Genomic DNA, 17921 nt, shown 5'->3' on the forward strand with positions numbered 1-17921 from the left:
TATTAAGTGGAGGGCTTCCTGATCTCTCTTGCCTAGTCAGCACTTCATATCCACTGAAGACCAGCACAAACCAGTCACTGCTCAGAAGTGAAGAACATAAAGCAACAAAGACCAAAGAAGATTGTCCACAGCCACACGTAAAAAGAAAGTAAGTTGCTTCTAATCTATTCACATTCTCATGATTTCTTCTACGAATGAAGAAACAAAGTTCTTCATTCCCGGGGAACAAAATGGATTATTCATTCCACAAATGTTGAACAGTAGAATTAAGAAAAAAAAGTGGAAAGAAGGAATAGGAGTAATTGCTGCAGATAAGGATGCTGATCAGATCCTCAGAGGTGAGCATGGATGCTGCCTTCGGCACTGGCACAGCGTTTTTCAACTGCCACAGGTCAGTCAGAAGTTGATGAAGTACTCTCTTTCCAGTCTCTGGTGGCCAAACACAGATCTCACTCCTCCGCACAAGACTGCTCCAGGCAGTAAGGCTCTGCACATATGGCATACATTTTCCCTCCTAGTGCAGATCCTTTGAACACAGGTATCTCCCAACTCATTCACAAAGGCATAATTTTAAAAAAGCAAGTGGCAGGCTAGTTCAGCAAGCAATATGGAAAAAGGACAGTTGCTTGGTCAGACTCCTTGGTGAGCCCTACATACCATCTCCAAAGGGTGTTTACTCTGACACAGAAGGCAGAGAGCAAGAGTTTCTTCTCAAGGTGGCAATGTCACTTTAGAGTAAACTATCGGAGACATTGGGACTATATCCATTTCCTATATCAGTCCTGGGCTGCTGCTGAGACCTTGAATTGTAATAACAAGGCCCTTGTCTTAGCCAGCTTTAGAGACAACAACAGATGCATCCCATCAGATAATCCCTGAATCATCATGCAAGGTGTACACCGTGCAATGCCAACAGCCTCACTCTCTTCTCAGTAGGTCGCAAATAAAGCTCATTACAGGAAGCTGGCTCTGTCCTTCAACAATGTGACAGGTGATTCTTGAGGAAAGGAACTGTTCTCACTTCCTGTAGGACTGGCTGCCTGCAGAAAAACAGCAAGAAAGGGTCTGTCAGCTGAAAGCAGGATTTATTATAAGACAGGAGCTGCCTGAGGGCAACACTTGTTCAACCTGTAAAGTGACACAAACACCACAAAGAACATGCACAAAGGCACCTTAACCACTGATGTTGCAACTTAAAAATGCAGAAAGTATTTATGGCAACCACTTGTCAGGGGACACTGAAGGAACTTGTGGAAGAGCGGGGAGTCACCAGGGCCCAGTCGCACTCCTGACAAAAATCATTCCTCATTCTTCTGGTAGAGATTTTTGTACTACTCTAGCTCCACTGTGCCCTAGACAGAACTTGGTACACTACAAACAGCTTGAGCATGCTCATGCAGAGTTGCTTGGAACAGAGGCACAGTAAGGAACAGGGTAGATTAAAACCATTCAACCATGTCCACATGGAGCACATAAGCACAGTTGAAAAAGTCTAAATTTGGAGGTCCAGCCTATGTTCTAGCCATGCTGCCAGTGTCATCCCTGTATCAGCTAGAAAATGGAATCCACAGAAAATCCCAGCATGGCTGGTTTTATTTGGAGGAGCTTGGTTTTGCTTTAAGGTACAGCTTTAGAGCTCAGTTAACAGCAGTGGCTACATCTCAGGCAGGAATCTGGCCCCAGGCCTGCAGCTGCACTAAGTACCTGTGCTTCCTCTACATTCCTCAGGCATTCCACAAACTGCATGCTCCAAGAAGAGCAGTCCAGCTAGTTCAGCTAGGTTTATGTAAAAGCAACTTATTTCCAGAAAATACACCTATAATAAATATTAAAAACAAGCTAAAAACGTGCCTGTAAAATAAGTTAGCATATCAAGTAAGTACAATCAGAAATTAATCTTTTTCTCATCACACCCATCAGCTATAAAAACTTGTATTTCTCCAGAAATACCAAGAAATCCCCAAACTAAAGACAGTTTTCCACTGTCTCTTGATATGTAAATCCTACATACCTATGCCGCAGGCAAACAGGAGGCAGCAACTCCTGAAATCTACTGATTGCTGATATCTGTACATCTGATACCATTTTTGACTTAAGAGATGAGTCAGCTAGGAAATTAAAGGAACAGTAGCACAGAGCTTTACTAGGGAAACATTAGGGGCTCACCTGCTTCAGATGCCTTCCCTGCACCTTTAAGTAACAGCTGGGGATTACCTTTGAGAACCTCAAGTTTGGACATAAGTGCTTGAAGCCCTTTTTAGTCCTTTAAAAAAGTGGTCCTGATCCTCTCACTTTTTCCAACCTTAAACACCTGTGTGAAAGCCCCTGCAAGATGGACAATAACTAATAGGTGCTCTGTGACAGCAGACAACAACGCAGGATACATATACACAGAGTGAATGGAAGATGACTTTGCAAAGTAATTTCTTTGCTATTTTTAGCAGGAAGATAAGAGTTTAACATTCAATTGCTGCCACCAAGTCATGGCACAGATGTGGACAGATAGGAAACAATTACCTGGAACACCAGCAGAAAACTCAGGAGAAAAGGTAAATGGACACATAGTAAGATGTGATGCCTGCTGTACATTCAGCTTAGGATGCACAGACACAGCAAAGGTAAGAGGTATATTGTAAGATGAAGCCAATAGAAGTTAGAAGAGCCCAAGAGTCTGGACTTACAAATTACATCTACTAAATCAACAGAAAAACCCAAGATGATGTAGAACTTTAATCACACTCTGCTTTAATGCAATTTCAAAATAAAATACATCATACACTGTGCCCCTGGAAAAGGAACTTACTCCAGAGCCCTACAAGAGCAACATCTGTATGTCGCATCTTTCATAGAACACAGGCACCGAGGAGCGTAAAGCTGCCCTGGAGAAAGTAGAACATGCGGAAGAGTTTTTGCGTGCGTGCACGCGCTATGCTTCTCCCTTCTTCAGCAGACCTTCTCCTCTTCAATGGGCTAGTGCTTTTGTAAATGAACCGAGACAGGAACCAGGGACAGACTCTGGGGTGTTAACACCGTGTTCAGTCAGGGCAGAACAGTGCTCCTATCACAGGAAACGGGAAGTACTGATGTCAGAGGTAAAACACAGGGCATGCAGCAAAAGTAAAGCTGAAAGAGCTGGCAATATTACTTAAGCACAGGACTCTTCAAGCAAGTACTCTCTAGGTGAAAACCTCCCTTAACCACTGAGGACATTCGCTTCCGTTGCCTCACCTGTAGTCCCTGAATGAAACCACCCCATCTCCCTGCATACGCAACTGTGTGGAATGACAATGAGCGAACAACGTTGAAGACTTAGGAAGTCTTAGTCAGCTCTGTTGCTGATTTACTAGGTTACTTCAATTCTCTGCCTTTCATTTTCTGTACCTGTAATGAGGAGCTAATGACATACACATACCTGAAATTTCTTGGGAAGGTTTGCAAAGTATTATGAGTTGCCATGTTTTTGTGAAATGTTTAAAGATAACAGTTACAGCTAAAGAATAGAGCTGATGTTATATTATGATCAAATAATCACCACTAAACTTCTTATAATATGTTTGGAGTAAGAATATACAGCATATAGCTTCTGCCATTTTCATTGATGATGGACCCAGAGGTGTATTTGAATCCAGCTAGTCCTATCCACACTCCAGGGAAAAAGCTTACTCATTACCAAAGAATGCATCTTTCTTCCACCCCCACCCCCCCCCCCAAAATCCCCCAGCTTACACACCATAGACGTGTTTACTGTTGTGTGAGCATCTGAGATGAACATTCCCACTTTATTTGGCTTGTGTTGGCTGGCTTAAAGCAAGCATCCATCCTTTCCCTTCAACCTAAAGTCACAGCCTTCCTCTCTTCTGAGCCCACTGCAAACTAGTACTGATTAAACTTCTTCAGGCAACAACACATCCATATGGTTCTTAAATACAAGTCTCCAGCAGGATGATGACTGCCACAAGCAGCACACGTTTGGCTGTCTGCTTGCTAGGCTGCCCTGAGCCCATCTTCTGAACTGCCTGACATCTGATCTATATTCAGTTGCAGTATAGACACACCCAGGGATCCAAATTCAAGAACATTAAACAAGTTACACAGTGGAGTGAAAAAGTGTCTAAAGAAAAGGAAAAAGTCTAAGGACATCTGGAGAAAGTCTAATCTGAGACTAGAAGCTTCCCCCCAAACTTCTGAGAATTTGGGCCACTTTTCTCCACCCAGAGACACAAAAAAGCACATCTCAGCTGCTCAAGTGACAGCCCGGATATAGGAGAGTGTTCAGCAGGATATAATTACATGGTTGTACATCCTGCAGATGACAAGTACAATGTCATATACTCCTGGCACATTTGTAAAATACAACTTCATTCCTGGAGAGCTACTACAGTGCTCCCTTCCTTTCCCACCCCAAGGACTGACAAACAGAATGATGACTTTTTCCACTTACTCTGTCTGCTCCTTGTGGATGATCCTGAGGAGCTGGGACGGCTTGTTTGTTGGGGTCCAGACTGAGAGAACTGAGGGGCAATGGCTGGGACCTTTCCCTTTCTAGGGCTGGCGCTCTGCACTTCAGGAGTGCGAGGGATCTTAGGTTTGCTGGTGAAGGCTGAGGGAAACTCGCTGTTGGAGGAGATGGAAAGGGTTAGCAATGTATGGAGAAATATGTATGCATAGTAAGTCTGCAACCAAGTGAAACCTGCAGTACGTGCTGTGACAGCATGACAGACTGTTCAAAATTCAGGGAGACTGCAAATGGAAAGGAACATGGCACCACAGGTGCTGCCCTGGGGCATGTACTCACCGCACAGCCTCTAAACCCAGCTCTATTGACCTGTCTATCCTACTCAAACCTGGTTCTTTGGACAACAGGATGGAACAGGTTCAGTTAAGTCCCCTGCAAACAAGTAATAGATCTTTAGCCTGTTTTCCATTGTGTTTATCACACACAGACTCAATCTGAGGTGCAAAAACCATATAGATATGCTCCAACACAGGAATATATCCTTTTAGGGCACAGACACTAATATTTCTCCCAGGTATAGGTCACAATCTTGGCAGACACAGGCAGCCTCCCTGGCTCCCAGCTGCAGTAAGAGTTGTAGAACTCCCTGAAGGCTTTGTCAAAAGAGCAGAAAGCTGCGATGGCATCTATGAAATAAATTCCCTAAGCACACAGGTTCCTTGTTCACACTGAGAACATAAAACAGCTGCTGCTATTTCACAGTCTGCATGTGCTGCAAGAATACCATTCTTTAAAATGTAGTCCATGACTCTGTGAGGATACACTGTCCTTCCCTGCCCCCAGCACCAATATATTCCTTCCCAGGTACAAAAATGGAAGCTACCAGGAAATAGAAGTCTCTAAAATAGTTCTGAATCTACATTCATGTTTGCTCTGATGAGTCAATTTTCTCTTAAAAGGAGAAAAGGTTAAACTGAAATAACAGCTACCTGAAAAAGCTCATCATATTTTAAAAAGGAAGTAAAATCAGAGCCAGAGGCAGGAGATCGAAAAAGGTGCCATCTAAAGACAGGCGATTAAAATGGAAAGTCCCCGTGTTATTACCTCCATCAAAAGAACCCTTTGTGACCATCAGAAAGGGTGATTAGGAGGATTTTCAAGACATTTAATCTCTCCTCCTCCCCTGGCAATGCTGAGGAGTCAGTGCTGATTAGCCCTTCCATACCCCTGCTTCACCTTGCAGGGAGATTTGAGCAAGTGTTTCTTTTGTGTTTTAAATAGCATTAATTGTCTGTATTTTGCATATGTATATGCTAACTATTAAGGACAGAGACGTGCCAACTGGTCTGCTAAGAGCCATCTCTGCAGCATTCTACCTACCTCTGAGTATTACAAGTATTATGCTTGTCTTATTTCAAAGGAGGAGGTGGTAGCAGAACCATACTAGCAAAACAAAACCAGAAAAGTAAGATTGGCTAGATAAAACCCCAAGCCGTGGACCACAGACATATTTAAAAATCTATCTCCATAAAATAGTCTCATTGTTACTGCTTTTTTGTAATTTTATTCACTTTAGTTCAAGAGCTGGGTTTTCAATTCACTAGTGCTCTTCGTGGTAATCTTATGTGTACTATTGTATGCTAATGTAGATAAAAAAGGAAGATCCAACAGCCTCACAGCAGTTTTTGAGCCATAAAGGAGCTTTTTTTTCCTTACTCAGCAATAGATAACAAAACCTTGGATCTGTATTCCCATACACTAAAAAGCATTTTTACAGCCATCAACACTCTTCACAGAGTTTCACTGCAGTAACCTAGGCAGCCAGACTATAAGCACTTTGGAGACAAGGCAAAGTAATGCAACCAGAGTCACTATACTTTACCAAAGAGAGACATACACAGTGGTCACACAGGATGATTCACATCTTTGCAAACTCTTCAGGAAAGGATTATATGAAATAAGCTGGTAGAAAACACTGTAAAGTTAAAAAAGCCCTGCTGGATGCAGGATGCAGAGCAGGTCTCGGTCTCCATGTGCCCAGGTGGACACAGTACCACCTCATCTTTTACTACATCAATAAATAGGCCAAGATCAACAGAAAAGAATTAACCCTCAGAATAACACAGCAAACTGCTATTTGGCATCCTTTGGAACTTGATGAGATGAAGAAAGAAGCAGCAAAATTTACTGTGGGAAAACGTTCTGTAGTATTTGGTAAAGGAGTCATTTATGACAAGGTGTTGTAATTTGAGAGCAAGTGCTGGGAAAAAAACCCAAAACCAAAACAACCAAACAAAAAACCAAACCCACAAAGCTCACACAGAAACCTAGATTTGCACTGAGAAGAAAGAATACTGTTTACTTGCAAAAATGGAAATAATTGTTTATAAAAATGCGCACAACAGACTGACACTGGGATCCGAATAATCAACCAGGAGACATGACAGGACTGGAACATACAAAGATGAGTTAGACCATTTTCTCCATGAGAAATACACTTGGACTTTTGGCCATTTTTATCGGATTATCAGAAAAGCAAGACCATTAGAGACCTAAGAAGGCCCTGCAGAGTTTAAGCTCTTTATTATAATGATACTAGACATAGTCACAATAAAAAAATAAGGGCTTTTTCAGGAAGCCACAATTGTAAATTCAAGTCTGTTACAAATTTACCCTTGATTAGCTAAAAAGCACAACAGGTCTATATTCTTACATGATCAAAATGCAGCAGGGAACACCAATGCAGGGCCAGCTGCCAGTCTGACATGCATCAGCTAGAACAATCATTTGTTTCTGTGGAAATAAAACAACTGCAATAGACTTATCACTACTAGGGCTTCATTCTTCTCTCAGACTAATTTAGCATAATTTCACTGATCTCTGTGCAGTTAAATTCCCAATTTATACTGCTAAGGAAGAGGGGAAATAGCAGTGACCGCTTCATCACAACTCAGCCCTCTTTCTCATACATTCCTCTTCTAGGAACGTCTTGGTATTTGCCTAGCTGGAAGGAGACATCTCTTACCTTACAATGGTCAAAACTATCACCAAAGCAGCAATTTATTTGCTCTGTTTGTTTTGCAAACAAATTAAAGTATGCTTCTAAGAATAAGAGAATGAAAAGGCCAGGTCTAGCTGTTGCAACACCAACATATTAACAAAAGACCCTTGACACAGGAAACCCTGTATTTGCTTGGACTGTGAATGGCTACATTCCCATATCCATAACTCGAGGCTGCATTTGTAAATACAAATTACTGTACGCATGCTAAGGAAGCACGCAATGAAAAGATATTATCTTCTTCTGCAGGATACTGCACCTGTGCCTTCAGTTACAGATCCACCTATTACTGAGATTTAGACACACATTTATGAAGAAAAAATAAAGATTACTGGGGACATGTCTTTTTAATAATAGATTATGACTATAGAGAAGCAAAGCCTCTCACCAAGCTGGGGGTACAAGATGGTGCCAATTCGGCTTGCTTCTTGCAAGCCAAAGCCTGAAAAATAACTCTCTCTCCATCACAAAGCAAGCAATTAGGCCATAAAATTTGCGTGGTCTATTTGTATTTGTAGTATGTGCTTAGCTACTGTTAGGACAGACAACAGAAATAAAACCAGTAATGCTGGGACAGGGGTATGACTACTAAGCACTTCAGCAGTTAACCAGTGATAATTTGTTGACAATATGTAATCTCTCAGATCTCACCATGGAAACAGCATAACTGGGGAAAAAAAACAAACAAAACAAAACCCAACAAACCAAACCCACCCCACCCCCCAAAACTGCACACAGGCATCTGTAGGCCAGAAGGAAACAAAGCTCTAAGCACAGAGTCCAGTTTTCAGAAGTGCTAGAGCTTTAACTGACACAAATAACTAAGCACTTCTGAAAAATCAGATCCGTAAAGAGTTGGTAAAACCTTTCCTTTAATACATCTCCACCCATTCTGTGTTTTACTTCTGGAATGTACTTGCTTTTAAAATTTCTCTACACTCACTGTTTAAAACTTGGCCCAATCAAATTAGTTATAGGAAAAAGCTGTTAATGTCTGAAGGACACATGCGGGCCCTGAAAAACTTTGCTAAACCTTGGTCCAATTGCTAATGAATTCCTAGTTCTCATCCAAGATATAACATCACAGTCCTACATACGACAAAGGCTTCACAGAGGGCTCAAGGTACGAACAGGAGGAGAGCAAGATCTTTCACCTTCTTTTAACAGAAATTGTTTCAAGGAAGAGTTGAAACCCATTGCTGGGAAAACTCATAATATTGCCTCCTTTGCTATACCCATCTAGTGGATAAATCAGGGACTCTTGCCAGCAGTGCTAGCAACTCAGCATGTTTACACACTCTGAATCTACTTAAATGCTTAATTTTTCTTCCTTCTGCAAGTTAATTCCTGCCCCATTCCCACAGTCCTACCTATTTCTTTACTAATAAATGATTTTTCATGGGTTAGAGTCAAGTCATCTAAGGAAGCAATGAGGAAGTTTTATTTGCAGAAGACTGTGTTGTGAGTACATGTGAAGTTCATTAATAATGTCTTGCTTGAGATTTCTCCCATTCTGGACCAGATGCTTAGAAATTGAGCTGCTGCCTCTGGCACAGCTAAGGGTATTTTGTTTGGCAAGCACCACCACAGCTGTCTCAGACCAGACTACATCATACATCAAATGACTTCACAGATTGTCTTTACAGCAGCATGGAACTAGCTGGTAAGTCCCCTCAGACTCCTCTTGCACTTTTAGATACTCCTCTGGATAAATCATACCTATGCAATTGCCCATTTACTTTGTCCTGGGTGAAGTCAGTAGGTCGGGAAACCAAGATATTGTCACCAGCTGGCATGCTTCGGTCCATTCTATGGCCTGACGAGAATACTTTAGATGACTTCATTTCAACGGCTATTTGAAAAAGAAACACAGTTCAGTGAGGAGTTGTCTCTCTACAGTTTTACTAGAAACATAATCAGGTCACATTTCCTGCTGTACGAGGGAGACCTTGAGATAATGGCAGGCTACTGAGTTAGCATGGCAGAGTGCATTACAGCTCATCAGCTGAGCCAAGCCAACTCCAAGTGTGCATACTTGCAGCCCTTTGCAATTGGAAAGTAAAACATGCTTGGATCATTTTCAAAGCAGCTACACTCTGCATTTACAAAGGCCTAGGAGCATCCAGACTGTCAGTTAACATATATCAGCTAATGACCAATATCTCATTAAAGCCACATGAATGCAAACACTTGCAGTTGTCTGTACATATCCATAGTAACAGGCAGTCACTGCAGACAAAAAACCCCCAGTGTTTTACACTTCTGTCACACTTCAGGTCTGTTACATTAGTTCAATATACCTCACTTTCTCCCTTGCACTAATGGAGAAGGGAAGGACAGTCAGTTTGCCGAGAGACACAAGGCTACCAAGATGTGCAAGATCAGTAAGAGTTTAGGGAAAATCCCTAGCTCCATTCCTCCCATGCTCAGGACAGGTTGCCATCCTAATTTGCTCTCACATGCTGATATGGATGCAGATCAGGTCACTTTCAGACAAGCATTTGGCTGCCCAGCACATGTTCTGTCTGACATTCAGCATAATAAGTGTAGTAAGATGACCAGGGTTCATCTTTAGTCCACAAGTTTTCTGCTCACAGGAGACAAAAAAGAAAAGAGAGCCAGAATTATCAATTCTTTACCAAAGTGACAAAAAGGGAGGATGGACCCAGACAAAACCAGACTGACTCAAGAACAGCTGAATATATCCAGGCAGGAACGACATTAAGAACTGCTCTCATTTTTAGAAAACAAAAGAGGATCAAGGTTTCCTGAGGTTAAACTTAGTTTCCATGAGATATGACCTGGACGATACTAACTGTTCACATGAAGCTTTTATTCTAACTGTTTTTTCACTCTTGGTTGCTTACTGTTCCTTTCATGACTTGACTGCATGAAACTCTGAATCCCAAAAGTATTCATGCAATGCTGGAAAACATATTCTGAAATGAGCAGGTTCCTGGTACTGCATAATGACCATCAGACCCAGATCAGAACTCAATAAACTGCATATTTATTTCACAGCAAAGATGTTTGGCAGGGCATGATGAGAGTCTCTAGAAGCAGTAGAATTATTTTTACACCTTTCTGTTACGTACTGTTCTCTGCCGTATCTTAGAAGGCACTAGAAGAGAAGGAGCTTATTTTCCATTGTCTTAAATTAAAGCCTTTCCAATTTAAAAATTACAAATCCCACTGCCTTTTGGAAAACAGGGGATATCCAAAGACACGATCGAATTATTATACAGAATGAAAGTCCCGTCACTGCCATGAACAACCAGGGGATCTAGCAGTGCAGTCTCTCTTTCATCTTCTCTTCTTCTTCTCCTCCTCATTTCTAAATCCCAAAAGGTAAGAAAGACAAGCATGTATTTCACTGGCTACTTGCAAAAACCTGAAACAAACCTCTGGCAATCCTTCAAGTAGCTCAGTGTTGTTTTATAGCCTAGATTAGTGCTAGGAAGAATTGTCTCTGCCGCACACAAAAATTGTATGTCTTTTTACATATATAATGCTTATAAACTTGAAATATGCTGTATGTTCTGACCTTCAAGATTTTTCTACAAGAAAAGAGTATAAACTAGTAGTCTTATTAGTATCCACCTGCATATAATTTTGACTGAAAACAGCTAATGAACTGTTTTAGACAGAGGGTACAAGCAAAGTTCTGACAATCTGAAACATTAAAGTTGGCAGAAATTTCTTCAGCATGAAGGCTTTAAATCAATATTTTCCATCAGAAATGAACATTTACTTTGCTGACTTACTCAGGCTCCTTGTTTAAACCTCCCCACAAATCTCTACAAGCAAACTCTCAGACAGCATCAGCAGCACAGAAAAAATGAGAGGTGAGTGAAAGCATTTGACTGGCAAGATATTATCAAAATGTGGTTCAGAAAGCCTGCTGGGCTCCTGGTGGCTGCATAATGCCTTAGAAATTGCATCCAATTACACTTTAAAACAGCAAATAGGAATACGTTTGATACCTGCTTGGCTTTGTTTCCTTTACGAAGCATGAGTATGTAAAACTCCATTTTTTATTTCTATATAGGAAAACTGTCAAGTCAGTATGCCTTTGATTAGTTTACAACCTCTGTTGTTCTGAGTTGCTGGCTCTGGCCAGCTAACGTCCCTGCGGAAAGGGCTCAGCTATACTGAAGGTGCTACTGCGCAAAGCGAGGCTTGAGGACAGCAGTTCTCATTCCTACACAACAGCAAGAACCCAAGTGCCCATCTTGAACAGGAGCTTCATCTGCTTCTATCATACGGCTTTCATTCAGCATGTTATATTTATCAGCTCTAGGCATTACACAAGCAAATTCCTGTCTGCAAGACCTTGGTTACTTTTCTCAGAATCCTTTTCATTTCCTCTAGGAAATTTAAAAAAATAGAAGAGAGAGTAAAAAGTATGCTATTCCTTTACTGCTTCAAAGCATATTTTTCAGCAAAGTAAAGGCATGCTTTGTCTGAACTTATTAATAATTCTGTACCGGATATGCTGCAAGATCCTTTATCTAAGACTGCAGAACATTTTGCCTTAAATCCCTAATTGGAAATGTTAATGAATCCCTGCAAGAAGGTTGAAACTCCCACATCTGAAGTTCCATGATCCTGTGGATATCAGAAGTTCAGAAAGAAAATATTTCAGAAGCCTATAACCTTTTAAATTCCATCACATGTTTCTGAGCTCTCAGGTCCAGCTGAGTTTGCATTCATTTCAGTTTAAGTTGCAAGGACAGAATCTTTAGCAGCATTACCCACAATGTAGCTATACAGCACAGGGCTTCCCATCCTCCACAACCTTTTATGGTTTGAATGTAGTTGCAAATCTAAGCAGATAACTGCAGCTGCCTTCAACTTTAACAGAGAGGTCTAGCCAACAGAGCCTGCAGGTGCCAGCAGACAGTGATTCATTTAGATCCAAACAAGGGTATATTTGATCAAGTAAGGGGCTTTGCCTGTTGGGAAGTGCACTGCCTCTGGGCTGCAGCTCTTTCCCTAGGCAGAGGACATCGCGGAGTGAAATAACAGTACACACTGGAAACCCTGGGTATGATCCTTGGCGCTTCCACAGGAAGCAAGATGGAGTGAGGCAAGTGAGACCATTGGCCTCTGCTGACCGCACATTACCTTCTGGAGCCATTCATTTGGCTTGAGCCAAAATCCAACTGTGTGCCCCAAGGTCTTGCAGCCTGCCCCAGGGTCTGCAAAACAGAGGGCCAGTTCCAAGGCTGCATTTAAAAAAAATAAACAATCTACAACACACAAGCTAGGCCCCCAACACCTGCCCCAGTCAAGAAATACAGCAACAGTTAACAACAGCATTCACAGAATATGCTTACATGAAGGGGAAATGCAGAGGTCAGAAATGCTGGACCTGCTCCCACCACAAATGGGAAGATGACCACTTGGAAGAGACTGCAGCTTCTCATCCCTATCATGACAAGAACTGGTATCGTTGTCTGGCCTGGAGGAGAAAGGAGAATATGGAGCGATGAATTCTTGCAGTATAAAAAGTTGCATGAGAGTAAATTATAGTTTCTTCCAATTGCCTGCAATGACATAGAAGATACTGAAATTACTTTGTATTTAGTGCTAAGGACATAATTTAACTGCATGACTGTAGCTCCTCTAAACCAGCTGATGTTAGATATAGTTGAAATTTAACATTTTTTTTTTTCTACTGCAATAAAAGAGCTGAGGAAAGGAAACCATAACTCCTTGCAGTCTGAAGATCCAAAATACCAGCAGGACACTTAAAGAAAAAGACTGTAGCAGTGGGCCTGAGAGGTCTTCAATACTTAGCTTTTTCAAGGATTTAAGATTTGCTCCTGAATATTACAAGGATTTCACTTTGCAGAGCAATATGCAGTACAGACTTAAAACAAAGTAGATAAGAAGTACAACTGTTGATTTCCCAGTGAGGTGGATCAATGAGAAACTGAAGTAGCTGAAGGACAGAACAGGGACAAGATTGCTTAGTAATAAGCAATAAAACACAGCAGAAGCAAGAGGGGTGTCAAAAGTGTGTGAAAAGAAGTTGGCAGACACAGAAAGTTTCCCTGCCCAATATCAGGTTAAGGTAACTAGACTATATTTGTAGTTAGAAAGGATGCATTCCAAGGAGGCAGTTAATGATTTCACAGCTAAATCAGTTTCTAAGGAAACAGCTAGCAGAATATTAAGTAGTTCAGTCCCCCTTGAGCGATCTCAGCCAGTGAGTCTTTAAAGAGGAAGGGGTGGGGGGGAGGGGGGAGGGAAAAGGCAGCTTCCAGTATTTCCTGGCTCCCTCAGCTCCAAACAGCAAGAGTTTGTCCATATAGGATCCCATGACAATTCCTCTAAAGTAACTAGAGCCTTGTCTGCACTGGGAAGTCATAGAAAAATTAGCATGGAATAGCTGCTACATGTGCAGTGGCTATTCTGCATTAATGTTCTGTGTGAATACTTCTATTCAGCACTAGAAATATGTCCGCCCCCCACTTTTGGAGGTATGAACCAACAACTCACAGAGATACCTTACAGTATCTCCATCATGCTTCTTCTTTCACAATGTTTTTAAAATGGAATATGTTACATCAAGTCTCACGTGAAGAACTTCAAACAAGATGTATTCACTTCAACACTGAATGCAAGAATTTACACAAATGTTTAATGTAGTTTAACTACTCTGTTGAATCCAAAACTTAAGATAATTCAGATCATCTGTCCTGGACTGTTGGTGAGTAGACAAGCTGCATACAAGGCTAAAAGTCTGACATTTTTCATGGCATTTCATCTGATACAAACACAAGCCGCTTAAATCATTATTTAAAATATGAAATTCGTCCAGTTCAGCTATTGCTTTCAAATTAAGGCATCTAAGATTTGGTCACTTTTATTGTCTTCTTCTTGCAAGGCTTCCTGAGAGAGTATTTCCTCAATTTAGTAAATTAATTCATACTAAAATCAGAATAGCATAAAAGCCATCAAAGCTTGTCCTTTTCTGTTGTAAAATCTGGTTCAAGAATGTCTTCATCTATTTACAATTTTCTTGCGCACAAATTAGTTAGATATAAAGTACAAACTTGTCATTCAGGGTGGTATCTCATTCTTCCTGCTTAAAACATGGGAGCACCAAACGCTCATATTATTTCTACCATTTGGCCAGAGCAGGAGGGAAATTAGTTTTCACATATTTTCACCATATTAGATTTCTGCTGTTTACATTTTTCCTCCCTAGTCTGCACAGTGAGGCAATCTGTAAAGACTGCTTCACACCATCAAACTAACACTTCTCTTAGACCCAAAGCTACCAGAACCAGTATGGTAGAAAGGTGTTTTTAATTTGTATCCAGCAGTGACCTGAAGCCGTTTGTGCAGGCATAAGCTGCACAGCTATTCATAAGGAGATCCAAGTTTTGAAAATATAGGACTAGCGTCACTCCGGTATCCTGGGATACTGTTAAGTAAACATACTGCCTGGGTAGATGGTGGTAAAGAAGAGGCACGCAATCACTTAGAGATTATTTCTGATGCATAAATTGCAGCGCACTACATGGCACCAGGAAATAAAAGCCACTGCCCTGGGTTTGCCACTGTTTTTCTGACTTCCCATAGGAAAGTCACTTCATTTTCACAAGTTTGTTCTTCTCTCCACTTATAAAGCAGGAATGTAATGCTTAGACACTCCAGTGGTAACTAAGATTTATTCCTGAAAAATACTTTCTGTCGTGGTTTCAGCTGGGATAGAGTTAACTGTCTTCCTAGTAGCTGGTACAGTGCTATCTTTTGAGTTCAGTATGTGAAGAATGTTGGTAACACTGATGTTTTCAGTTGTTGCTCAGTAGTGTTTAGACTACAGTCAAGGATTTTTCAGCTTCTCATGCCCAGCCAGGGCACCTGACCCAAACTGGCCAACAGTGTATTCCATACCATGTGACATCCCATCTAGTTTAGGAACTGGGAAGTGGGGGGCAGGGAATCTCCGCTCGGGGACTGGCTGGGTGTCGGTCGGCGGGTGGTGAGCAATTGCCCTGCGCATCATTTGTACATTTCAATCCTTTTATTACTACTGTTGTCATTTTATTAGTGTTATCATTATTAGTTTCTTCTTTTCTGTTCTATTAAATTGTTCTTATCTCAACCCAGGAGTTTTACTTCTTTTCCTGATTTTCTCCCCCATCCCACTGGATTGGGGGGGAGCGAGTGAGCAGCTGCGTGGTGCTTAGCTGCTGGCTGGGGTTAAACCACGACACTTTCTAAATAGGCTGTAAGGCTACCCTAACAGCCAATTCCACAGAATCAGTCCAGGTCTCCCAGCCCACCATGGGCAAAATACTGTGCAGGGAAAGTGGGGCCTTGAACTTGGTAACACTGACCCCACAGTAAAGTGGCACTGTATATTTGGTCATGTATTAGCCAGGTTAGATTTTTAAGGCCTGCAGTTCTTTTGGAGGACTGCAGGAAAATGATTAGATAATTAACTATGCTACTAATATGAGCTTATATTAATTAGTTGCTGTTTTCTTCTTACACACACACATTTAATATATAAGGAGAGGGCTTGCAAAAGCTGTGGACACTTACGATGGTGGAAAAGTTGACCACTGTGAGAAAGGACACAAAGTAAAAAATCCAAATCTGCATTCAGGCTACAGCAGGCAGAAGAAGTAGGTGCCACGCTCAAACAGATGCCATTCTTCCCAGGCGAGTACTCAGAAGAAAAATCAAGACTGTACAAGACAAATGCTGCCCTGGGATAGCCAAAGGTTCTTTTTCTGCTTTGGAAGTGTGCGTTTCATTCATCTTGCTTTTTTAAAAAAAAAAAAACCAAAAGAAATGTCTTCCAGGGCTTTTTCCATGCGCAGATCTGGTATGTTACACTTGTCCATTCTAAGGCCCTGGTAACACAATCAATATAATCCCATATGAATGGCACAGCTGACAAAAAGATATATTTCGATGACTCAGGAGGGCTCCCAGTCAGATCACCTGCTTGTATGAGTGCTAATACCAGCACAAGATAGTGGGGGGGGAATAAACATGGGCAGGATAAAGCTGCAACCACTCCCTATGTAAAACAGCAGGCTTTGATCAGATTCAACTACACCTGTGTAACTACAGCCTAAATCAATCCCCACTGTCTTGTATGGATCTTCCACACTAAAATGGGGAAGAATTGTATTTTAAGAAATAGAAAATATGAACATGAAAGCAAAGAGTGGCAGCGGGGATGACACAGAACAGTCTCCAGACTTCAGGACTGATACATTCTCCTAAGAACCACCTTTACATTCTAACTTCATTACACTGTTGTATTTCAGGTTACCCATTCATCTTAATGTACTTAACTATACCAGTAGTGTGACTTTTAAGTACTATTATCTATACTTTGTTAGAGTGACTTGTAGGGTCTCAGCTTAAGTTTCTACAGAAATGAAAACATTAAATCCTCATAATAAACTACTGCCTGTATCGCAGCTACCTGGATTTGATCAAATCCAAAACTGTATGCAGCTAAAAGTAAACAACCATTTAAATTTGAGATCTCATTGGTATTTTACTTCCTCAGTCAGGACAGTGAAAAGGAGAAGTATCATCTCAGAAATTAAAAGATTAAGATATACTTGTTTTAACAGAAAGCAGAGCATATTCAAGGAGCTCTATACTGTAAGATTTCTTTATTCCATTTACAATGCAGCCTTCTACCTCTGACACCAATCACACCAAAAGCAAGGTATCACAGACCCTCCCGCTGGAAAACACATTTCTTCCAAAGCAGGAAATACAACATAACAAGATTTTTGTCTCTCCCCTTTTCTTTTTAATCTGTCCTCTTATGGGTGTGTAGCAAATCTCCCCAGAGCAATGTACTTTCTTGCTTATAAAGTGGAAGATCCCAGGCATTTTAGACACTCCATGCAACTTACCAATAGAATATGAGAAGATGAAAGGACCATGAACACACAGGATATAATGCAAATTTAAATCAAACTGATCAGTAAACATTTACTCAATTATTCCAAGTATGTGACCTCAACCAATGGACATTTCTCTGCCTACAATATTCCTCTCCTTTCTTTTTTTGAAACGATCTTTAAGAAATTACAGTGGCAATGCCCTTTTAGGTAGGGAAGGTTTATTTATCAGGCATTGTTGGGTTTTTTGTTCTTGTTGCTTTGTTTTTTAAAGGAGCTTAAAAAAATCCAACTTGGTCTCATTTGTTTGGACTTACATTAGGTACACAGTTCTGTGATAACCTGGCGTCACAGGTCTCTGGAGGGGCTCATCTATACTCTGATGGACACCAGGAAACAGCTTCTTCTTGGTTTTTGGAGTATGAGTCATTATCTGATACACAGGAAATAAAGAAATGGAAAAAAAAATGCAGTGGAAAGATAGGTAACCGCAGCCTTAGAGAAAGTT

At 41.1% G+C, this 17921-nt stretch overlaps 1 protein-coding gene across 4 annotated transcripts in view; it reads right to left on the reverse strand.

Annotated features, from left to right (window-relative positions):
* Nucleotides 1-394: 394 nt before the first annotated feature.
* The window catches only part of ARMC9 (armadillo repeat containing 9), a 67656-nt gene continuing 50129 nt past the window's right edge, over nt 395-17921 (reverse strand). Inside the window, exons 20-24 of one of the 4 annotated variants that reach the window (XM_010573029.1) lie at nt 17731-17846; nt 12857-12981; nt 9237-9369; nt 4442-4614; nt 395-1040 (exon numbers count right to left, since the gene is read on the reverse strand). In XM_010573029.1, the coding sequence (XP_010571331.1) occupies nt 1018-1040; nt 4442-4614; nt 9237-9369; nt 12857-12981; nt 17731-17846 (570 nt within the window). In that variant the 3' untranslated portion in view covers nt 395-1017. Of the gene's footprint in view, nt 1041-4441; nt 4615-9236; nt 9370-12644; nt 12746-12856; nt 12982-17730; nt 17847-17921 lie in introns of those variants that run through there. The other 3 variants (XM_010573030.1, XM_010573031.1, XM_010573032.1) reach the window with 3 other exon arrangements.

The sequence above is a fragment of the Haliaeetus leucocephalus genome, unplaced genomic scaffold (genome assembly GCF_000737465.1).
Source record: "Haliaeetus leucocephalus isolate CR32 unplaced genomic scaffold, Haliaeetus_leucocephalus-4.0 Scaffold362, whole genome shotgun sequence".
NCBI classification, from domain to species: Eukaryota; Metazoa; Chordata; class Aves; order Accipitriformes; family Accipitridae; genus Haliaeetus; species Haliaeetus leucocephalus.